General features: G+C 43.8%; 1 protein-coding gene across 1 annotated transcript; it reads right to left on the minus strand.

The window, feature by feature from the left end:
• Positions 1-335: 335 nt before the first annotated feature.
• LOC136452961 (carotenoid cleavage dioxygenase 8 homolog B, chloroplastic) lies at positions 336-4466 on the minus strand. Its single transcript, XM_066453537.1, has 4 exons — positions 4110-4466; positions 1395-2332; positions 941-1233; positions 336-809 (listed from the first exon to the last, which is right to left on the minus strand). Exons 1-4 carry the CDS (start codon positions 4431-4433, stop codon positions 655-657), a joined length of 1710 nt encoding a protein of 569 aa, XP_066309634.1. The 5' UTR covers positions 4434-4466; the 3' UTR covers positions 336-654.
• Between the last annotated feature and the right edge of the window lie 21002 nt (positions 4467-25468).

Genomic DNA, 25468 nt, shown 5'->3' on the forward strand with positions numbered 1-25468 from the left:
AACAAAGTGATCCAGTATTGAGGTTTTGGTTTGTCTAGACAGAGGATTGACAAATGTATTTAAAAAAAATGAAAGATCCACATGCAACATATATCAGAGACTTTTGCTAGCAGATCATGAGGTTGATAAAGTTACCGTAAATACATTGTTGTTTTTGATAGTAGATCGTTTACCGCTAAGTGAATGAACGAATAGCCAGAAATGCAAGCATCCACGCCGGCGGCTCGTGTGCTAACTCAGGAAAAAAGAAATATATAATATATGAGGTACTCCGTATATTCGACGAAGGAATATCACATTATCACTGCACTAGGTATTTTTTTTTGAACAAAACACTATACTACATGTCTACATAATGAACAACAACACTATGAGCTCGATCACATGAGGTATGTACACATTACAGGCGTGTAATTACTACAGTTCTACAGCCTCACATTGAGCTGGGAAGACCACGTTGATTCACTGTAGCGCATCACGTATATATATCTGCCTATACATCACTACGACGTGTATGGATGTATACCTTTTCCCATTCAGCCGAAGGCCAGGAAACAAGCAGACAGCTCCCTGTAGTTATTATGCCCATGCATGTCTGGCGAGTCGGCACGCGCTGTGGAGATGTGAGCAGCAGAGTCGGTCGATCTGCTAGTGCTACGCGTCTGAGGTCCTAGGCACCCAGCAGCAGTGCAAGCCGTACGGCATCGCGTACGGGAACTTGGCCCGCGCGATCTCCTGGAACGTCTTGGCGTCCAGCACCAGCGCGTAGGCCGATCCGTCCTTGGCGCTCACCATCGAAATCGCAACGCCTGCCAAAGTGTAGTTTTCCAAACATGTTAACTAGTAGCTGACACGCCCATAGGCCATATACAGGGACGCATTGCATTTGCATGCAGTGGATGCGTCAAAAAGCACGTCCGGCGGCGATTGAAACACTAACCGTCGTCCTCCTCCACGGCGCCGGGGCGCGGCACGAAGAAGGGCTCTGACGGCACAGCACCCTCCTCGTACCAGTTCTTGGCCGTCTTCTCCACCAGATCGATCTTGGTGAGGGTGTTGGGGAAGTTGCACGGCCGCTGGGCGCCGCAGGCGTAGGCGTACCGGTACTTCTTGCCGATGTGGGCCGGGTTGATGCTGCACATGTCCATCCCGCGCCCGTGCTCGTCCGGGTCCAGCGCCGACTCCAGCTCGCCGAACGGGCTCCCGTCCAGCGGGATCCTGAACCGGCCCACCCTGTCGTCCCACCCAATTATTAACACGGCCTGTCAGACTCAGACACCAGCCATTCCTCTAATCTACTGACTGGTTACTGGTAGTAGTAGCAGTAGCATAGTAGCATTTCCTCAAAAAAAAAAAAAAGGTAGTAGCAGTAGCAGAGCAGGGTGGTATGGTACCTGGCGTCGGGGAGGACGTCCTGGCCGGTGGAAGACCGGAGGTTCTGAAGCCGGAGCTTGTCGAGGATGGAGGTGTTGGCGTTATGCTCGCAGCAGTCGGCGATGATCGCCGTGACGCGGCCCTCGTCGTCCTTCTCCTCGTACGCGTTGATGAAGTGGAACGTGACGTACGGCGGCACCTCCACGCTGGCCACGACCCTGCCGCTGGCCTTGCACATGACGTGCATGTAGCTGCCGGACTCGAGGTGCCACTCGAACTTGTACAGCGGGGTGGGCTCCGCGCGGAGGAGGTTCCTGGCGCAGTACCGGAGCGGCATCTCCGGCACGACCACGTAGTGGTCGGTGATGGGGAACGAGTGCACCCACCCGGGCGCCGGCCCGCCGCGGCAGTCCACCCTGCCGACGAACCGCCGCTCGTTGGTCCCGGCGTCCATCCGCACCACCGAGTAGCCCGGGCGGATGAGGTCCGGGACCAGCGTCCAGAACTCGGTGTCCGTCACGATGGGGTGCGCCGAGTGGATGAGGCCGCCCAGCTTGTCCGTGTACTTGAACTTGCCGAGGGTGTCGAGCGTGTCCGGGTCCACCACGATGGAGCCCTTGATGGTCTCCGTCAGGCACAGCACGCGGCCGTCGCCGAGCCTGACGACGCCCGTGTTGGAGTTGTCGGTGAGCGAGGAGCCCGAGAAGAGGGTGGCGAGCTGGCCCACGTACGAGAGGAAGCTGTCCGCCTTGGGCACCTCCGAGAACTCGCGGTAGCACACCTTGCCGTGCGCGCGCGCCGCCTTGTACGCCTCCGACTCGATCTGCCGGTGCGCGCCCACCGCGTGGCCGTTGCGGAACGAGACGCGGACCAGCGTGGCGTAGCCGTCGAACAGGTGCCGGAAGCCGTAGTCGCCCAGGTTCCACAGGCCTGGGCCGTTCCTCAGGTACGTGCCATCCTGCAAACAGCAGGTAATAATTAATGCACAGATTACAATTATATTAGCCTCGTTCGCTTGTCTTATAATCCGTATTTTTTAGCTTGTTTTTTCAGCCGGAACAGTGTTTTCTCTCACAATAAATCAACCGGAACAGTGTTTCGGCTTGTTTTTTCAGCGAAGTGAACGGGACCATTAGCCGATAGATCAATTATTGGCTGCGCAAAAAATCCATGGATCGATGTTTAATTTACCAACAGGTTATCCACATCATGAGCTCATCATCCATAAAAAGGTTCGTTCACATAGTTAAACTAGCTAAACAATTAGACCGACTATTAGTGCAATATACACACAGCCTATCAGGGTCGGGGGGGGGGGGGGGGGGGGGGGGGGGTTGGGGGCGGCGCTACAGCTGGTGCATCAATGGAAAATATGGGGAGGGTGAGGGAGAAGAAGAGGTGGAGGAAAGAAGAAAAATGAAGAGAGGGAGGAAGAAGAAGATACCAGCCCTCCTTCAATCCTGTTCTGCATCCGCCACTGGGGGGCTATAGCTGGTGCATCAATGGAAATATGGGGAGGGTGAGGGAGAAGAAGAGGTGGAGGAAAGAAGAAAAATGGAGAGAGGGAGGAAGAAGAAGATACCAGTCCCCCTTTAATCCTGTTCTGCATCTGCCACTGCAGCCTATCATATAGTGGGAGTATAAAAACTAGCAGGCCACTATGATCTGCAACTAGCCGTATTATATTGCGATCGAGTACGTACACCGGCTTTCATTTCTGCAGGTCACTTTCAGAATAGCACACGCATATATGTTGCAACAAGGTTGTGGGCTTGTGGCTACGTGCGGCAGTCCTTTTCTCAAAATATGTTGCAGCAGGGGACTGGGGAGAGCAAACAAATATAAACAGCAATGATCACAAGACAGCGACTCCATTGTCGCCGCTGCCATGAGTAAAACAACAACAGAGAATCTTGGCATATATGTTTTGTTCCCCGCAAGCATCGTGAGTGCCAAAATGCCATCGCTCTCCTTTTCGATATAGGCCTTGCGGCGTAGGGTAAGTCAGTGTGTCGCCCTCGGGTTCATCGATAAGATCACAGCTAATACATGGGCAAGTGCTTCTCCAACAGCTGATCCAATGAAAGCTGACAGTTTGCCATAATATTACTGTTCCTGCCCTGCTAGGTTATTATTACGTTTCTAATCGCTGGCTCAAAAAGATGTACATACCCTGAATACTTTGCTACGTATATGTGCTTGAGTTTACCTTTATTCCTATGCACAGATGTTTGGTGTTTCCTGCACTAGCTAATTGGGATGCTTCTACGATGAAAATGGTCAGGCTAATTCAAAAAAAAAAAAACTTTATTATTATTCACCAATAGATCTGGTCTAAAAGTAGAGCTATGCCATCTCCCTCCCTTTCGTATGTTATTGTTAATAAATTGTTTTTTTCTTTCTTTTTTGGTTGAGGAAGATATTCTTACCACCTTTGCCAGTATAAATATATCAGAGGTGTTCTGTAAAAAGTGTCGATTTGTAGATACACGGAGCGGAGTAGTCTTGTTGGACCAAAGTAACGGAAAAGATTCAGATTCTCCAAGAAAAAGCATGGCTAACCTTAGCTTAGAACACTGGCAAAAGATGTTATAAAATGGGAGAGGTTATGGTCACTTCAAGAATCCTCAAAAGAACTACTCAGTTTGCACAAAAGTGATGTCGATCAACCCTTTCGGAAAACAAAAGCCAGAGATCAAATAAACCACAGCCAAATGAATAGTAGTGGTACCCACCAGCCAGAGCGGCAGCTCTCCCTCCAGCTCCAGCGCCCCCTCCCACCTCTCCTGCCGGATGCTCTTCCACGCCGCGTGCTCGCCGGTGCCGCGGCCCCCACGGCGACGCGGGGCGTCGACGACGGGACGAGCCGGCGGGGCCGGAGCTATGGCCGGCGTCGGCGTCTCCGTCACGACGCTAGCCGCGAGAGGCTGCACCACGGCCCGCTTTCCCTTGCCCCCCTGTGTGCTGGACAGACGGCCCGGCACCGCCGAGCCACCGGCCGACGACGGCCTGCCGGTGGCGCCAGACATCGCTGCAAATACGCAGAACGACGAAGCCATAAGCTCTAGGGTTGCAGTATCAAGGCGGGCTTTTGGAGCTAACAAGGAAAGGAAAGGGCCGGTAGTAGTAGTAGCTAGCTCGCTAGATAGAGCACGGTGCTAGCTAGCCGAGAGTACGTGTGGTGTGTGCACTGCTACTGCTAAGATTTGGTTTGGTTTGGGACGAGCGAGTTCGTGCCCCGGTCAAGGCCATATATGTAGCCGCGCCGGAGGAGGCAACGGGGTGGAATCTTTGCCTGGGCAAATTCGATGGGCAAAACGACGCGCTCCCTTGTTTGGATTGCGTTGTCACATTGCTGGCTATCGTCGCCGCTCTGGAGTGTGGTTTCCTCCGGTTGGTGGGCCTCGTACGTATGCACATTTTAATTTTAAGTCGCCCGTAGATCACTGCGTGCGCGCGTCTTCGTCGACCCAAGATATAAGCAGGTGCGTGTGCGTGCGCGAGCGGCGCATGGAGCTGTCGGTACGCACGGTTTGGGCTACGCAACATGGCGCATGGAGCTGTCGGAGTGCACGGTTTTACATGCCGAGATGGGTGTAAATCATGGATAGCTCCAGAGAGCTTATGTACGTACATCGTGGGAGGACTGATATGGACATGGACCCGTGCCAGGAGTCATCTTTCGGTTTCCGCGACGTAACCCCGGACTCTTTCGGAGTAAAATCTGGCCGTTTGTGACAATTCTTGGTCAAATCTTATAAGCCTAAAGATATCAGTAAATTTTAAATTGCTTAGTTTACAAACAGGCAATAAGTTATGCCTTTGCATAGTTTGTATTAAAACTAATTGTAAAATCTCATAAATTTGAATATTATAGAAGAAATTAGGAGTCAAAGATATCCATCGAAGGTCAAATATTCCCTCAATTCCTTAATATAAGCCATATAGTTTTTAGCATATTAACGCACAGCTTGGGGAAGGATGTGAGACCGAGAAAAAAAAAAGAAAATCAGACCATCTTCTCTCTCCCAATCAGATTGCTTCCTAAATCTAAGGGATTGGTTGGGGCATGTGCTATGTGTACGGTGGAAAGGTTTCCAAACTAATCAGCGTGGGAGCTGATACGTGCCTATATTTTAGAATTTTCTTTAGAAATCTATATGGCTTATATTAAGGAACGGAGGGAGTATAACATAACTTTGAGGAGGGGGGTGTATTACATAGTCACTAGCACTACTACAAAAAGCATTTCTAGGGGCGACTGGTAACCCTTTGTAAGGGCGGTTTGCCCAGCCGCCCCTACGCAAGGGTCTCTACAAATCATGCATTTGTAGGAGCGGTTCCCAGGCCGTCTCTACAAATCGATTGGTAGGGACGGCTTGTATTACCAGTCGCCCCTACATACAGGTATTTGTAGGGGCGGTTCAATCTAGAACCGCCCCTACAGTACATTTTCCCGCAAAAAAAAAAAATCAAATTTACAATTCAAAATCGCGTTGCCGAACGTCCCACGACCAACGTTCCGAACCGCGTTCGCGTTGCCGAACACCCCGCGACCAGCGTTCCGAACCACGTTCGCGTTGCTGAACGCCCCGCGACCAGCGTTCGCGTTGCCGAACGCCCCGCGATCGCGACTACAAGCACAAGAGTATTCTATAAACTACAATTACAAGTCCAATTCACAAGAATATATACAATCCATCATTAAATATATAAATTCCATACACATTGTTATCGTCATAGAGCTAGTCTTTCAGTCTCACGAAGGTGTTGGTACTGAGAATTTATACCTAACTCAGACTCTCGGTCATGGTAGACGCCTCTGACGTATACAATCTGGTCCAATATGAAGTTGCAAAGGTCGCCGACAAGCTCTAAGAGTTGGTCATCCTTGTATGGGTCTTTTTCCATTCCTTTCTCTTCTCTCCACTACAAGAGAACAAGTTTCGGTTTAGTATTTCATACCATTTACGAAGTTTTTATACTATGGGTGAAAGAGGTTCAAACTTACCCTTAAGGAGTGTCCTGTAGGCACCGGTGTTACTCATTATAGAACATATATAGTATCCACAATGTACACTCTCAGGCTTCTGCTTGGGGCACTATGTGTTTTGCATATGAAAATGTTAAGTAATGTTTTTGACAGCCATATAATGGAGTACTGAAGAAGTAAGTTACACTTACCGCACATAGTGTTTTTATAGCTAGCTTTTCCTTCCTTGCTAGATCATACCTTCCATGATGATTAGTGACATAGAACCTAAATGCACTGTTTGAATTATTTTAGCAAATACAACTTGTTAGTATCCAAAAGTGAACGTTACAAGTATGTATACAAACATATAAGATAATGAGGATTGTCGATATGTATACGTCTTGAGAATCTATATGAAGTCTTTGTATGTCGCCGGGTCCTTATCTAATGAATCAAAGACCCATGCCATGCTCCTCCCGACATCGATGGCTATACAAATCCAGTGGTTGCTGCATGGATTTAATCATAGAACTAGATAAGCTCTTTTGCATCGAATAATATATATATCGAACAAAGCTTTAAGTATAGAGTTGAGCTTACTCGAAGTTGTATGGTAGCCATATAGTAGAGTGTTGTTGGAGATTTTTGAAAGCCAGGGCAATGTATGCCGTAACCTTAAGGGACTCTTCCCTTAGTTTCGCCGTACGGATGTGCTCTTTCTCCCGAAGAGTCTTTGCAACAGCTAGCCCTTTGGCATCAAGTGTCCACCATTTAGGGTAATTGAAATTTATTTGGGCTATAGCTTGAGGGTCCACATACCCGACTTTTACACTTAGCATTTGTTTGACAATGTGCACTTGTATTCTACAAATCACGGCGCGGGTTAGTTACAACAAAATTCAAAGATTACATTCATATCATATCGAGAGGACAAGGACTTACAAGCACCATGTGCGAATTAGATTCATCTCTATTTCTCCCAGGTGAAAGCATGTTTACATGTCATTGAAGTCAAAGACAATTTTCCCGGCTGGGCTTCCAAATGTGCTGGTGGGAAAGCATGCTTGTATGATATTTATGCTCGTTGGGAGAACACGCAGGTACCAATCATGGAACCTTCTCATTCCAAGTGGTAGGCGCTGGATGTCCCAGTTTGGTAGGAAGTGCTTGCCTCTTTCATATGTTTTCGGGCAATCCTTTGACCATTTGATGGCATCAACATTTGGATACTGCTTTGCAATTTGGTGGAGTTTGCTAGTGACGGCCTCCTTAGAACCCCGTGACGGGACTTTTTTAACTTGGTTCTTAGGCTTGAACTGGTCATGGGAATACCACTTGGATACGGACGAGACATCTTTGATCGGAACATAAACTGGCCTTATGGTGATTGGATGCTTCTTTCGAAGTTCCTATTCAGGCACGTCCTCATCTTCTTGTGCTGCAGCTTCTTCAGGAGGCACTCGTTGTTCATGTATCGGCTGTGCTTGTTGAGAAGACTGTGGTATCTCATGATGCACTTGCTCGGTACGAGCTAGAGAAGGTTGTGGCATCTCATCAGGCACATGCTCGCTAGGAGGCAGGGAAGAATGTGGCATCTCAGGAATATGGGGGTCACGAGACGGTGAAAATATCTCCCCGACCTCAACAACTCACTCCAAATTTGGGAGAGGGGGAGGCGGCGAAGAAGCAGTCAATATAATGTCCCGTTTGTGCTAGAGGATGAACTGCCCCATAACGTCTTTGAGTAACACTAGCCCCTCGGGAGTTGCATAGTCTATCCTCCACTGCATGAACTCAGGCTTCACTATATGCACCTCGACCCTAGTATAGTCCGAAGGTATCTTATTATTGTGGTGTAAGCCACCAGGAGGATGTGCCACCCCGTTGCCACCTCCATCATAGTGTTCTGCCAGCCACTGAGAAACACCAAGGTGCAACTAGTTGGTTCCCGTATACGATCGACTGGGGTTGTGGCTGCAGTGGAACCTTGACTGCTAGGAACTTTCAGAGGGCTGCCAACTAATGCCAGTTCTCCCGGCGGCGTCTCTAATATCCGTGGCTCCGTAGACAGTCCTTGCTCCTCCAGCGCCTTCACAACTAGAGCCTTCACTTAGAGCTCAAGACTAGTCTCTCAGTCTCGACCATGTTTCTTGTACATGTGCCTGTCCTCTTCGAATCCTTGCTTTTAGGTCGTCCTTTTCCCTAGCCCCCTGGTGTGGCCTGTGTGCTCCTTGTTTCCCAAGCCAAGGCTAAGCTTGTCCCTCTCTCTGGAAGGATTGAATGAGCCCTTCTCCTCATCTTCAGCATATTTCAGTATCCTTAATACCGCCTCTTGGGTCTCTGGCTTATCAAACTTAAGATTACTGCTGGATGATACTGTACTCCTCACATATATCCAGTTCCTTGAGCGTGCCTTCAAATTCATCACATCGATATTCCTAGCAGCTGTGGCCTCTTCGTCCATCTTCCTAAACTGTTCTTCTTTGGCATAGTAGCCATCGGGGCCTAGATGATGGTGGTGTTTGTTCCTCTTCGCCAGCTCGGTGTTACGGGCACTGAGCTCCAATGCCTCTGGTGAAGTCTTCTAAGCCACAAGCTCCTCCCATTGACTAGGAGTTATTTTGCTGAACTCATTGAAGGGAGTTAACCCCTTTTGGATATACTTCGTGTTGAGCTCCGACCTCCAACGTCGGAATGACTCTCACATCATCCTAATAGCATTTTTTACCAATTCGTGCTTACCCTCCGAAAATCTAAAATTGACCTTCAGCTGCCTATCCCATAGTGCATTCTTTGTGTTCTCTGGTACCTCTTTCCAGTTAGGGATTGCTGGGTTCAATTTATCTCTTACTAGGGCCCCGATCGCATTACAGAATTTTCCTCTTAATTCCTTCGGCTCAAGGATCTCCCCTGCTGGCCTGACCTCTGTTATCACATAGCATGCCTTATCTAGATATAGATTTCCTTTTCTATCCCCTCGTTTCCTCTTAGGCTTGTTAGTCGTGGTTGTGTCTTGAGTTTGTGGAGCAGAGGCATCATGATCTGTCTCTGTGGCTGTTGCCTCTGCTCTCCTTTCCTCTACTCCATCTTGTCCGGTGAGATGTCGCGGACGTCGACGTCGTCTTTTCTGAGTTTCAGGAGGGACCTATATATATGACAAGTCAAAGTGTTAGCAGAGGTAACATAGCCAAAGCTTTAGCAAAATTTATAAGCTAAGGCTTTTTCCCTACCTCCTCGTTCGGGTCAAAATCCTTATCCAAATCTTCCTCCATTGGCCTCCTTCTGGCTTCACGTGGGAAAGGATCCTTGGGACTTTCATATCCCTCTTCTAAGTCATCCTCTTCTTCTTCGCCTTCAGCAGCCTCTCCTGCTCTTCCTTCTGCTCCCCCTTCCTCCTCGTCACACTACTCCTAAGTAAGCATCACTTCTAGATCCTTTTCTAACTCGTTATCGAACTGCTCCTGAGTTAGCTGATCCTCTAGTGCTTGCTCCTCATTGGTTGGGTGCTCATCATGCTCGGGGCATCGGGCTGCACTATCTGGTGTCCGCAACATTATTTCACGCTTTGTTCTAATAGATGCAAGAAAGTGTGCTTTAGGTACGTGAGAAGGTATAAGAAATAAAAAAGGGCTATAAACTAAAGTAGTCCTATAAAACAACAATATATCAAAAAAAGAGTAGTAGCAGTGGTAGAGGCCTCAGAAACATGTCAATCATCATCTGATCTTGAATTTGGAGCATCAAGGCATCATAACAGAGAAGAGAGGAGAAGGTAATGTAGGGGCGGATGCTAATGATGCCAAGTTCCTCATAAGTTCTTGATCATCAGCTCATATTCCATATAATATATGGACTTGGACAATTTTATCATTGACAAAACAAAGGAGAGAAGAGGAGAGGGGGGATTTGGCAAAAAAAACCAACAGCTGCTTAGCAAACAAAGTGCAGCAGCTGATAGCAAAAGATAGGACAACAAGTCCTGGGCGAGTCCTGAGAGATTTGGCAAAAAAAAAACAACAGCAGCCAACAGTTATTAGCTAGAAGTAGCCACTTAGGAGTAGTAAGTAGAAAGTAGTTGAGTAGCGTTAGTGTAGCAGTAGAGTGGTAGTAGTAGAGTAAGAGCAACAGCCACTTAGGAGTAGTAGTAGGAGCATCACTGAAAGAAGAGCAGCAGTAGGAGTAGCAAGTATAGGGAGGAGTAATAGGAGTAGTAAGAGGAGTAGTAAGAGGAGAAGTAGTAGTAGGAGGAGGAGTGGTAGGAGGAGTAGTAGTAGCAGCTGCAACAGCCACTACACACCAGCAGTATATAAGCAAAAAAATAGAGGAGTAGTAGTAGGAGCAGGAGGAGTACTAGTAGGAGTAGGAGTAGTAGTAGTAGTAGTAGCAACAGCCACTACACACCAGCAGTATATAAGCAAAAATAGAGAAGGAGCAGTAGTAGGAGCAGGAGGAGTACTAGTAGGAGTAGTGGTAGGAGTAGTAGTAGTAGTAGTAGCAATAGCCACTATACACCAGCAATATATAAGCAAAAAAATAGAGAAAGAGTGGTAGTAGTAGAGTAAGAGCAGCAGCCACTTAGGAGTAGCAAGTAGTAGTAGTGAGTAGAAAGTAGTAGAGTAGAGTAAGTGTAGCAGTAGAGTGGTAGTAGTAGAGTAAGAGTAGCAGCCACTTAGCAGTAGAGTGGTAGTAGTAGGTGCTATAATGACAGATTATATATATAAAAAGAGTAGTAGCAGTGGTAGAGGCCTCAGAAACATGTCAATCATCATCTGATCTTGAACTTGGAGCATCAAGACATTATAACAGAGAAGAGAGGATAAGGTAATGTAGGGGCGGCTGCTAATGATGCCAAGTTCCTCACAAGTTCTTGATCATCAGCTCATATTCCATATAATGTATGGACTTGGACAATTTCACCATCGGCAAAACAAAGGAGAGGAGAGGAGAGGGGAGATTTGACAAAAAAACCAATAGCTACTTAGCAAACAAAGTGCAACAGCTGATGGCAAAAGACAGGACAACAAGTCCTAGGCGAGTCCTGGGAGATTTGGCAAAAAAGCAACAATAGCCAACAGTTAGTAGCTAGAAGTAGCCACTTAGGAGTAGTAAGTAGAAAGTAGTTGAGTAGAGTAAGTGTAGCAGTAGAGTGGTAGTAGTAGAGTAAGAGCAGCAGCCACTTAGGAGTAGTAGTAGGAGCATCACTGAAAGAAGAGCAGCAGTAGGAGTAGCAAGTATAGGGAGGAGTAATAGGAGTAGTAAGAGGAGTAGTAGGAGTAGTAAGAGGAGGAGTAGTAGTAGGAGGAGTGGTAGGAGTAGTAGTAGTAGTAGTAGCAGCAGCAATAGCCACTACACACCAGCAGTATATAAGCAAAAAATAGAGAAGGAGTAGTAGTAGGAGCAGGAGGAGTACTAGTAGGAGTAGTGGTAGGAGTAGGAGTAGTAGTAGTAGTAGCAACAACCACTACACACCAGCAGTATATAAGCAAAAAAAACAGAGAAGAAGTAGTAGTAGGAGCAGGAGGAGTACTAGTAGGAGTAGTGGTAGGAGTAGGAGTAGTAGTAGTAGTAGTAAGTAGAAAGCAACAACAGCCAACAATTACTAGCTAGAAGTAGCAAGTAGTAGTAGTAAGTAGAAAGTAGTAGAGTAGAGTAAGTAGAAAGTAGTAAGTAGAAAGTAGTAGAGTAGAGAAATCGGATACACTATGTCAGCACTCAGTAACCTAACACTACTCAACAGAAAAACCTTGCATTTGGGCGGGGACCTTTGTTCCAGTTCATTTGTGCATCATTGTAAACCCAATCAAGTTTCTTTTGTGTTGTCTACTACCTTTTAGTGTTCTCACTAGCCACTGAACAAATAAATCAACTGTAAATCTGCAATTAACTAATGTTCTCCGTGATTATTCTCCCTTCTATCTGCTTATACTGTAAACTAGTGTGTATGCATGGTTTGCAATTTTTGTACCTTCTTCTTAGCATAGATAGATAGAGCTGTCCGTTCCAATAAGCGTTCGTGCAGATCTAGGATTTTCAGTAATTTCGGGGATATATACAACGTAGTAATGCTTTGATAATGTGACTTTATCCTATTGGAAAGGTAGAGACGGAGAAGAAAACACACATGACGGACTATAACTTATTAGTCATGATGGTGCACTATTTTGGACTAGTTAGCTCCTTATTAGTCCTTACTAGTTGGAGCATTGGACCACAAATTGGCAGCGGATTTTGACATTTTCAATCACTTCTAATCGGCCAAACAGCTAGATATAAAATAAAGATATGTACCAATTCAAATTAAGGTAGCGAAATCAGGCGTCGCTCCTTTCTCTCTCAAGCATCAATCAATTAACTGGACACAATGAACCGAGAGGTTTAACAAGAAGCAAGCGCGATAGATTGCACCAAGATGCATGTATTCAAAACTAAAATGGCCGAGCAGTGCTAAACAATACTGTAAACACATACAGTGCTAAACTGAAATTGGAAATGATTATCCAGTTTGCCTAAGTTCTAGGGATTGCAACAAATGCAAGCTGCCTTTTAGTGATGGTGAGTCATGTTATTTCTGACTAATTTATAAAGGTTTGCATCACTAAAAGATTTAAAACAAATTTAAATTATACATAAAAACAGTAGGCTATCGCAAACATGTCGTGGTTACTGTCGAGACAAACAAAAACAAGGCCTACTAGAGGCGTCCTTGTATGCACGCAATAGAGAAGAGGGAGAGAAAGGGTGAGGAAAATGAGCACCTACCGTCCTTGTAGATTGAGATGTGGTGGGGACTAGTGGAGGCTGGAGACGAGGTGCCGGTGACGCACATAGGTTGAAGACGGCCGTCAACCACCGATGCATCGTCGGCATGTGGGGGCAGGACACCAGGGCCAGGCGCGGGGCACCAGGATCCTATGTCGTTGGCGCGCGGGGGTAGGCGCTGGGGGCTGGGTGCGGGACCGTTGGAGGCTGAAGGTTCCTCGCTCGCCGGTGGCGTCGCTGCTCCTCTGGAAACCCTAGGGTGGGTGCGTGGGAGGGGGCATGGGAGGGGGCAAAGGGGCGTGGGTGCAGGGAGATGCATGGAGATGGGGGTGGGCGCCGGGGGCCAGGTGCGGGACCGCTAGAGGCTGAAGGTTCCTCGCTCACCGGCGGCGTTGCCGCTCCTCTAGAAACCCTAGGGCGGGTGCGTGGGAGGGGGCAAGGGGGCATGGGTGCAGGGAGATGTGTAGAGATGGGGTGCGCGAGTGTGGGGAAGGGGCGTGTGATGGCGTCGGTGGGGAAGGGGCACGGGCCAGCGTCGGCTGGGTAGCCTGACGGCGTCGGAGGAGAAGAGAGCGTCCAAATGAAGACGACACCCGTGCACCCTCTGTTTTATAGACGAGATGATTTGTAGGGGCGGTTCCTGTAACACCCCAGGTGTTTGGCTTCCACATTTGCACTTGCATTTCATAAACATGAGCATCATTCATCCAATTATGAGTTCATATTGCATGAAACATGCTCTTGAAACATTGTAACATATTATATTGCCCTATATCATGGATGTTTGTTTATGAAATGAATAGGGTGCAACACTCAAGTGCAACATATGCAACACACTTTAGTGAAACATGGTTAGTAGTACTATGCAACATGATCAGGAAACATGTGAAACATGACTATGAAACAAATGTAACAATTCATGTGTTTTTCATTGTTTCAGTACATACAATGCTTGATTCTTGTGTGACCAATGTGTGGTGTGGCTAATAATCATCCTAAGTAACTTAGTTACACCTAGAATGTCATTAGGAACAATGTTCATGTTGATCATTTTGACTAATTAGGTTCCCAAGTCATGGTTTGATCAATTTTGACCCCTAAACCCTTTTTGTTTGACTGTTTTAAAAGTATAGCTTCAAGCCTATGCATGCTTACGCAACCTAAAGCAAAGTTGTAGCAAATTTAATAAGGAACAAACTTTGTTTAGAAACCAAGTCATGAAAATGTGCACAACATATTCAAAAAGGACCCACAAGTCAGCATTGATGGTGGATTCAACATTTGTAAGTCCTAAGTACATTTCCAGTTTGATCGAGCCAACTTTGGCTTGATTTTACTCTGTATCCATTGAGAATTAGTCCTTGGTATTTAAATAGAAATTGAAGATGGAAGTATGGGGTACAACTTTCATGTTCATTTCTTTCACTAATACGTCACGGTTTAGGAGATAATCCCTGTCAAACATCGCCTGTCAGTCGGTTCAATTGGTTACTAAAACAAAAAATGCAGACTCTACAGTGCTCTGCCGATTTAGAATTCGATGGCCGTGTGGCGCCACGCGTCGATGGCCAACTAGCCACCTAGGCCACGTGCCGTGGCTGGCCTGAACCCGCTACCGGTGTTCTCCACTTGAAGCTGCATCCTCCTGCCTCTTCATTCACTCTTATTCCCTCCTCCTTCGCATACTCCACTCAGCCGAAGCGCAGAAGCAGCGGAGCCACCACTCCGCCATTGCTCCGCCGTCGCCTCGCTTGCTCACCGCCGCAAAAATGCGTGTGACGTCTTCACTATAGCTTCGCCGTGTTTGCCTCTACGTCCTCCACCTCTTCTCCGAGCCGTTTGAGTCGTGGTAAGGGCGCTTTGGCCACTCCCGCCATCACTGCCATGGGCGTGACCTCGCCGGAGCTGAGACCGCCATGGCCGGGGTAGCTAGGAATCTTCTCATCCCATTTTCTTGGCTTGTGTAGCACGGTAGGGTCCTTCTGAAGCTTGTACCGAGCTCGGTGGGGCCAGCCGTGGCTCAACGTCGCCGGCAGCTCGCGCCAGAGCTTTGCCGTGCCGCCATCACTGGCGACAAGCTCCCTCCGCTAGGTCGTAGCTCTAGCTGGTAGCACCAATCAAACCCCCTCATCATGGTGATCATGTAGGTGTCCTCGGTGTTGCTGGAGTCCTCGCCGTCGGCGAGCAAGACCACTGCCGCACCATCAAACGCCGCCTCCCCTGTTTCTCTCTCTGTCGCGCGGGTCCCCTCGGTCAGTCTCCGATGTGGAGGCGAGAGCTGGCATGGGCCACATCATGTTTGGGCCACGCTAGTGTGAGTTGTGGGCCGCCGTGACCTTCGGGCTGGCCCAACAGTAGAGTTAGGTTTTCCTTTTTGTTTTGTTTAATTGTTTTTCACAAGATTTATGTATAGATTCAAAAATGTGTAACTCAAGTTTGGTAGATCCAAATGTTATGGTTCCAATTTTGTTGAGTTCCTGGTAAGGTCTAGTATTTAATAAAAATATTATATGAGCACATGTTTTAGAAATTCTGGATGAATTAAATAGGACTTTGAAATGTGTTTTTAGATACATGCAAACTTGTTTGAATTTTATCTTGAGTTTCTGTGGTCCAAAAATTATGAAATTTTGTGGGTAATCTATTATTGCTTAGTAGAAGCTCTGGTTAAAATTTCAGAGCTAGTGCATGTATAGTTTTTGAGTTATAGAATTTCTTTTTATCAATGGATGGATCTTGTGTGAATTTTCATAATTTTTCTATAGATCCAGTATAGGTAAAATTTGGTGAGTATGGTTCTTATGCTAGAATGATACTAGGAAAAATGTGAAATCTGTTGCTTGACACTTTTCATTAGGGTTTCCTAATTATGCTAAAAATAGGCATGCCACCTGTTATTTTAGATACAGCAAGTTCTGCTTGCTCAATGGCTTTGAAATTTTTATGGTAGTCTATGTGAAGCATGAGATAGCTATTGTAATTTTTATAGATTTTTATGAATAGTTTTACTATATATTGCTTTAATCACCTAATTAACTAAATAAATTGGAAAAGGATATTAAATAATTTATTTAGATGTTAGCACTATACTTTCTAGTGTTCCTCTGGTATGTGCAACAAGTTGGTAAACTTGGTTTGGTCAAATTAGACTTTTGCATCATCATTAAATAATCAAGTTAGTAACCCTATCATTTCTGGACAGATTCTAGGTTTACTGGAAATTGATTTGGTTAACATAAGAATCATGCTTTGCTGTTTACCATTGATTTGTAGAAAATTTCATAAGCTTTCCAGAATATCCTCATACAAGTCATTTGGAATTGTAGAACTCTGGTTGTGATTGAATTAAGGGACTACTTATGCGCATATGAAACTTTAAATGTTGATTTATGTATGCCTTTACTATTTCTAAGTTTGTGGTAATGTTTCTAGGTGTTAGGCCTTTAACTGAAGATGATCATCTTTATCTTAGGTTATGCAAGTTAGGTAAGTTGATCTTGTTCTTCAAGTTAAATTAGATACCTGTTTTAAAGTGATTTGAATAGGGCTAGTCTTACTCGGTAAACGAGTGTCCAGTGATGCTTTCGTAAACACTTACTATGATTTATTTATCATGAGCATCATGTCATTCCTTATGCATCCATGATATTTATCTTGTGCATCAGCATGCAATAGGTGTACTAGAGGGAGTAACACTGCTGGAATTCAAGGAATCGAGCGAGCAGCAGCAGCCGACACCGGAGGTTCAGGAGGAGCAGCCTTCAGGAGAAGTGCCAGACGAGGTCACCGTTGAGTGCCTGGATCACCGTCCTTGCAACTTTGTGAAAGACAAGCCCCGGAGCATATTAAGCCTCCTAATTTCTGAAATGCAGTTACAGTATTATTGTTATATATATATACATATATTGTTGCATTAAGTTTAGGTGTTGGATGCAAACACTTGCTGCATTGGTTACCCAATCCTTGTCCAGATATTGTTACCCTAAATCCTATGTAGCTCAAGCTCGTGTAGTGCTTAGCCCTGCTTAAACACGATAGAAGTCAGGTGATTTCCTATCACCTGTGAGATATAGGAAGATACATATGGCACGGTTGGCTATATTTGCTATCATAGAAAAGAACTAGTCTTAATTTGAAATGGAGACCGGGCGGAGGCTTGCCGATTTGCAGTGACTCCGTCTGTGTCGCTTAAGGACTGATTCTTGGAGCCTTTCCTGTTCATCTTGAATGCATGCCTCTCTCTTAGTTGGCCATGTCTGAAGACCGACCGCGAAGCCGAGTAGCTCATCTCAGGCCAGGAGTCGATAAGTATAAAGTATGCCTCGGAAGGGAGCCGTAGGCGTGAGTCCAAGGGTAGGTGATTTAAAAGTCCTGATCATCCTAGCAGAAGGGTAATCCCTGAGAGTGCTGGCACTGATTGAACCCGCGAATTTGGTTCCTGAGTTGTTCCAAAGGTGACCCACAGCTACCCTTGCTAAGTATGCCAGGGTGAGAGTTAGGAATACCCCCTTAGCTGAGTTGTAATTCGATTTGAGTCGCCGTCTCTCCCGGTTAGTGAGAACTTGACGGGCTTATCTCCAATGTAGATACACTAAATAACCTAATAGTTCAGAAATGATGATATGATGATGACAGCCTTATTATACCTACTATGGTTAATATTGTTTGCTCCTAATAAGTGAGTGCTCTAGTACAGGTGCTAATCTAGTGGATAGGTAAATGATGATAAGCTTGATGCTAAGTTTAAATTGGTTACTATAATCATAAGCTCTTTTATGCAACTGTGTCAAGCTAGCCCACCTCAAAAGCCTTGCATGACTCTTGGTGTCTTTTATTTCTAGTTTTGACAGGTAAGTCTAGCTGAGTACCTTCTCGTACTCAGGGTTTATCTCCCACCTGTTGTAGATGACCAGTTCTACTTTAGTTGCTGCAAGTACTGCCTTCTCCCAGCTAGGGATGAAGACTAGACCGTTGGACGTGGTCTCTACTACTTCTCGTACCTGATAATGCTTTTGTGGGACATGACTCAGACTTGGCAATGTAATTGAAAACTATGATGTTTTGTACTAAACTATGTTGTTTCTACACACTCAAACTTGGTTTGTAATATTTTATTTAAACTCTGATGGATGTAATCCGAATGCTTATTATGAAATGTTGTAACGGATGATGTGTTGTGTTGAATCACTACGATTTTGGTTTGTATGTCGAGAGTTGGTTGAAATCCTTCGTGATTTCCGGACTACCGGGATTATGGGAGCTTAAGTACAGGAATTTGATCGCTTCGGTAATTGTTTTTGTACTTACGTTCTTATGATTTGGTCAGTTCTGTTACAGTTCCTGATCTAGCCGCTCCTACAAATGCATTTGTAGGGGCGGTTCCTGATCTAGCCGTCCCTACAAATGTATTTGTAGGGGCAGTTCCTGATCCAACCGTCCCTAGAAATATATTTTAATTTTTTTAAATTGTTAATTCTGTATTATAAAAACAATTGTGTATATATAAAACAATTGTGACCAAAATAAAAGTAATATAAAAATAATTGTGTATATACACAAATATAATATTTTGTATTATTCTATATATGAAGAAATATATATATAAACAATTGTACTCAAAACAATATAGAAAACAAAAAAAAACAAAAATTAAAAATTTGAATTTTAAAACTTTGACTACAATTTTATGACATTAAATGAAGTAAAATGAAAATGTTGTAAACATAAAAGTTGTATAACTCATCAACATGTACAACTTTTATTTTGGTCATCTTGACATGTGACTTTGTTTGAACGATTCAAATTTTGAAATTCAAATAATTTCAACTTGAAATAATATTTTGAAAGAGTAAATAATTTCAGATGAAAAACTCATGAATACCAAAGTTGTAGAACTCATCAATATGTATAACTTTTATTTTGATCATATTTTCATTTGACCAAATTTGAACAGTTGAAATTTTGAATTTTAATAATTGGCAACTTCAAACAAGATTTTGAAACCTTAATTGATTTCAACAATAAAAGTCGTGAACATAAAAATTGTTGAAATCCTCACTATCTACAAGTTTTATTTTGGTCACTTCTTCATATGACAAAGTATTAGTAAACACTATTCATAAATTCACATATAACTCATAGTTTCATGAACTATACGAGAAACATGTTGATTTATGAATAATGTTTACTATCGCTTTGTCAGATAAAGAAATGATCAAAATAAAAGTTGTAGATCTTGATGAGTAATACAATTTTGGTATTCATCACTTTTTCAGCTGAAATCATTTAATGGTTGAAAATCTTGTTTGAACTTATCATTTTTTAAATTTAAAAATTTGAAGTGCTCAAACTTTGTTAAATGAAAAGAATGACCAAATCAACACACTAACTTGATAGGGCAAGATTTTAGAAAATTTTAGGAAAAAAATCATCATATTTGGAGTTAGTATGAGGGAGAAAGACTAGTTACAAATTTTAACCAGAGATTAAAAAGAAAAATCACAGCTGTTCATGATGATCAATAATGAACACGTGTGATTTCTCTTTTTAATCTGTAGCTAAAACTTGTAACTAGTTTTTCTCCCTCATACTAACTCCAAATATGATGGTTTTTCCCTAAAATTTTCTAAAATCATGCTCTATTATTTTAGTCTAGTCTTCTATCTTTGTCACTAATTTTGAACAATTTAAATTTTAAATTTTAGAAAATGACAGCTTCAAACCTGATTTTCAAACACTAAATGATTTCAGCTGTAAAGGTGATGAATATAAAAGTTGTATAACTCATCAAGATCTCCTACTTTTATTTTGGTCATTTCTTCATTTCATAAAGTGTTAAGTGATTTCATAAAGTTTTAGTAGTAATAGAGTGGATGTTCAAATAGAGTCATCTGGATGTTGCAAAGGGTAGTCTCACACACATGCATAAAATATAGTCTCACACACATATAAAAATATGTAGTCTTAAACACGTACATAAATATATAGTCTCACATGCATGCATAAAAGAAGTCTTACAAACACACTTACACAAACACTACACGTTCAACAACTAGCTAGCCCGCTGTAACAACTTTCCCCTTAACACCTTTTTGTTCCCATGGCATTATGTCTTTGGGGAGGTTCTTTTCCACAACACTGATCTTTTTAGGAAAGTTTGTGAATAGCGGCATCTCTTCGTAGTTATTGTAAGCTTCAACATCGTCCACGCCAACAACTCCAATAATGTGTTGTTTTCTAGAGGCAACCACGTGCTTTGTCTTCTTCTTCGGGGGGAGGTTACTTTGTGGGTCAGACATATAGAAAACTTGTGCGACACGTGAAGTGAGCACCCAAGGGTCATCTTGGTAGCCTAGATTCTCGAGGTCCAGGACTCTCAATCCGATCTTGTTCAGTTGGTGTTGTTTGATCCAGCGGCATCGAAACAGTGCCATCGTTATATCCCTTCCATCAAGTTCCCATATCTCTTCAATGATGCCAAAGTATTGGATCTTTCACCCCAATCCATCGATAGCCTCTATTCGAACGCCGCTATTTTGGTTCACATATTTACTATCCTTTGCGTGGGTATAGTACGTATACCCATTGATGTCATAAGCATTCCAAGATGTCACTTGTCTAGATGGCCCCTCCATTAACCTACTGATGGTAATAGAGTCTATGGTTTCTCCAGGTGGTATGTTTTGGTCCTTCAACCATATAGTTAGTCGTTGCTTGTGTTGTTTCATGACCCAATCATCTGAACGGCTATTTCTCTCCGCCATAATGATAGCCAAGTGTTCATCAATGTACGATTACATCAGTTGTGTACTCTACAAGACACTATAATGCGTCTGACTCACCTCTTTGTAATCATGGTCGATGAACACTTTTCTACCACTGATGCCCTTCCCAGCCAGCCTACCCTTGTTATGAGAATCAGGTTTACCAATCCCTTTCTATACTTTTAGGTACTCTTGACAGCACTCAATGATTTCTTCAGTACTATAACCCTCTATCATGGAGCCCTCTAGGTATGCTCGATTATGCACGTATCGACTTAGAACTGACATGAACCACTCGTAGGACCACATTTCATGCAAGTAGCAAGGGCCCAACGCCTGTATCTGATGAACCATGTGAATCATGAGATGTGGCATTATATCAAAAAAAGCAGGAGGTAAACACATCTCTAGTTGATTTTGTGTCTCCACCACAAATTCATGTAGGTCACTCAGCTCTTACTTGCCAATCGTCTTCTATGAGATCTTTGAAAAGAAGTAGCACATGCGGGTGATGGCCATTTTTAAGAACTCTGGCTTTATAGCCCTGATTGCAATAGGTAGAAACACTGTTAGCATCACATGGCAATCATGAGCCTTGCAGTGTGTTATTGACAAGTCCTTCATCGACACTAGCTTCTTCACATTTGCTGAAAACCCAGTTGGGACTTTGACCCCCCTTAGGAAAGCGCATATAGTTCTCTTCTCGTCTGGTGTTAGGTTGAAGCACGCCGTGGGTAGAGTGTATTTTCCATTAGCCTCAGGTACCAGGTGAAGCTGTGGCATCATGTTTAGCTGCACCATGTCTTTCCGTGCTTTCAGACCATCCTTTGACTTGCCTATGTCTATCAAGGTAGCAATGAGACTCTCAAAGACATTCTTCTGCATGTGCATAGCATCAATGGCATGGGGGACCTCCAAGTCTGGCCAATAAGGTAGATACTGAAAGAAGATCGATTGTTTCTTAAAAGGTACTCCTTCGACAGGAGGTGTGCTTCTATCTCTATTCGTCCCATCCGGATTCTTCTTTCCATAGACGACGTGTATGTTTTTTACCATTCTATACACGTGTTCTCCGTTATGACGTCTCTCCAGAGGGGGTTCAATCTCTGGGGTGTTGTCATAAAATCTAAAGAACAATTTGCTGTGGTACTTGTGACTTGTCTTTAAGAAGCGTTGGTTCTTTAGGTAAACTATCTTCTTGGATGCATCTAGGTACACCCATATAGTACCATCCAAGCAAACCAAGCATCCTGTCTTCCCTTTGATATGTCCAGACAAAGCAAACAGCGTGGGGTAATCATTGGTAGTAACAAATATTATTGCTCTACATATGAAGTCCTCCTTTCGGAACGCATCGTACATCTGCTCCCCATGCCTCCATAGCCTCTCCATTTCTTGCATCAAAGGCTCGAGGAACACGTCTATATCAATGCCTGGTTGTTTAGGGCCAGAAATAAGAATAGTGATGAGAAGGTACTTTCTCTTCTAACACAGCCATGTTGGGATGTTGTACATGGTCAAGATCACTGGCCATGTGCTGTGGTCGCTCATCCTCTCATTGAAGGGATTCATTCCATCGGTGCTCAAGCCAAACCGTACATTCCTTGGGTCATCGCTGAATTCTTTGTGCTTCTCATCAAACCTTTGCCATTGACTACAATCGGCCGGGTGTGCAATCTTATCATCATCCACCTTGCGCTCATCATCCCACCATGTCATGAGTGTGGCTTCTTTAGGGTTTAGGAAGATACGTCTCAAGCGATCGGTCATTGGCAGGTACCATGTTACCAAGGTAGGAATTCTTCTCTGCTTTGCATCGTTGCCTAATGGAGTGTCCTCTGGGCTGAGATTCTTGTACCACCTTTTTTGTACCCTTCTTATTCCTCTTTTTCCCCGTGGAGGCTTCATCCCTACCATAAAGGTCATTGTTCTTGTACCGACTGGCCCCACACTGGGGACATTTATCCAGTAACTAGAACGTTTCGCCATGAAAAAGTATACAGTGGTTGGGGCATGCGTGGATTTTTTCAACCCCCATTGTCAATGGACTTATGACCTTCTTCGCTTGGTATGTGTTGGTGGGAACTGAGTTTGGTTGTGGCAGCACCCATGATAGGAGATGTAATAGATCATTGAAACTATAGTCTGACCAGCCATACTTAGCCTTTAGGATGAGCAGCTCAAGCACAAAACATAGCAGTGTCCAATGTGTCAGACAACCCTTTTCAACACCATACATAGTCTTCTTTGATGCTTTTGTCACCCTTTCTAAATTTTCTAAACCTTTCGGGCTATTTAGTAAAATCTCTGGTCCAAGGGCTTGAATCATGTCCTCCAAATCATCTTCATCCCCGACACATGCTCCACCATCATTATTGGCACCACCTTCGTCGTTACCATCCCAACCACCAGTATCACCACCTTGTTCATTGCCAAACTCAAAATCCATTCATGCATCAAGCTCTGCTGAATATTGGGACAGGGATTCTATGGTTTCATCGTCGTATTCCTCCTCATCCTCGTCGTTAACAATAACCGTTTCACCATGATGAATCCACACTGTGTAGTCCTCAACAAATCCTCGCATAATCAAATGTGTTCTGATGATAGTCACATCTATCCATGCCATACGGTTCTTGTAATCTTTACATGGGCAAATAATTGTATCCTTATTCTCTTCCAATGTCGTTGCATGCTTCGTTGCGGCTTCAATAAATTTATCCACCTCTTCACAGAAACCTGCCTTGAACCTTAACAAACCATACATCCAAGAGTTCCTATACTTCATCTTTTACAACAACAACAAAACAAACATTAAAGGACTACTTATTCAGATATATATAAAAATGAAACAAATTAATAATTACTTAAGAATAATTGTATATACTTTAGATATATATGAATATAAATCTAATATAATTACATGAAGCATACACACACACCATGGTAAAGGAAAATTAATTAATGACCCATTTATCCATAAATAATTAAAATACATATTTATTGATTACAATAAACAATTTCAAAGACAACAATTAGCAACAATTATACTTTACCCAATATCTTTCATACAAACCCTAGTCCAATTTCATCAAACATAAATTTACAAAAATGAAATTAATAAAAAAACCAAACCCTAGATCTAGATCCACATGCACATGAAACATCCATAAAACTAACTAATTGTTCACTAAAATCAAGAAACATGGACCAAATAAGGGTATGATCTTGTTCCCCTCCCTAATTTACCCTAGTACATTTAAAACTTGGGTCTAATTTGCTTCATAAGTAGCTCAAGCACCATAGAAGAGAGAGAAAAATAAAACTCTCATTACTCACTAACCAACCATTAAAACTTCAAAAAAAGTATGGAATAGCATTTTCTTACCTTCTACAACCTCTCCACCAAAGGATTTGAGACCAAAACCTTCCCCCTTCCGTAAAGCAATTTTTGGGAGGTGCCCAAGGCCTCCCCACCTTTTTTCACGGGTTGGAGTGAGTGACCCGAGGAGGAAGAAGGTGCTGCATCTGTTTTATATGGGGGGCATTTGTAGGGGCGGCTGGTGATTGAGCCGCCCCTACAAATCAGAGCTATAAATACAGGGCCATTTGTAGGGGCGGCTCAATCACCAGCCGCCCCTACAAATAGCATTTCTAGGGGGCGACTGGTGATTGAGCCGCCCCTACAAATCAGACCCCATTTGTAGGGGCAGCTCATAACACCAGCCGCCCCTGCTGTTCCATTTGTAGGGGTAGCTGGTGTCTAGGCACCCGAGCATGCCACTGTAGGGGCGGCTCCATCACCAGCCGCCCCTACAAAAAAATTGAACCGTTGCTAAAAATCATTTTTTACATAGTGTAGGGTGGTTGACAATCAGAGATGGACAAATGAAGGACATCTCAAGTCACATGCAACACATATGTGCTTTCTTGACCCCCTAGTGGTTTTGCAATGTTGTAGCCCTTTGTTTGAAATCACTAGAACATGATACCTCAAAGAGAAACTCTTAACCATGCCAAAATACATTTATAGCATCTAAAACTGAAATAAATTTAGATATTAAAAGACAAACCCTTTTGAGAGCACATGCCATCATCTTTTGAATTATCATCACCGCCTTTGTGAAATGGCAAATGGCCCACTGCCATTTGAGCTTCTCCCAACCTAAATACACCCCCACAACCCCTAACTTCCATTAAATGTTGTTAGTTTTTTAGTGGAAACAAAATTCAATGACCGAATGATCCTTTTATTTGACAATTTAACTAACCAGAGTTTCAACAATCATTCTCCAGACAGGGAAATTTTCGGTGAAGCAAAGAAAATGCACAACAAATAAAATAGATGGTCTAGTGCTAATAGAGGATTAGTAACCCGAGTGTTGTACATTAGAGTTTTGTCTAGCGGTATAAATTACTCAGATGGGATGCATTTAGTGATGATCCAACAATTAGCACTAGTTCGCCATGGATTGTTGGTGTAGCTAGTTTTGGACCTCTAACCTATATGTACCCCTGCACTACACTCATTTAGTGATTCTTGATTGCCAAAGTTATTCATACACCTAGGAGAGCTTAAGAGTCATAAGAATCATTT

This window comes from Miscanthus floridulus, chromosome 5 (assembly GCF_019320115.1).
Source record: "Miscanthus floridulus cultivar M001 chromosome 5, ASM1932011v1, whole genome shotgun sequence".
In the NCBI taxonomy this organism is placed as follows: Eukaryota; Viridiplantae; Streptophyta; class Magnoliopsida; order Poales; family Poaceae; genus Miscanthus; species Miscanthus floridulus.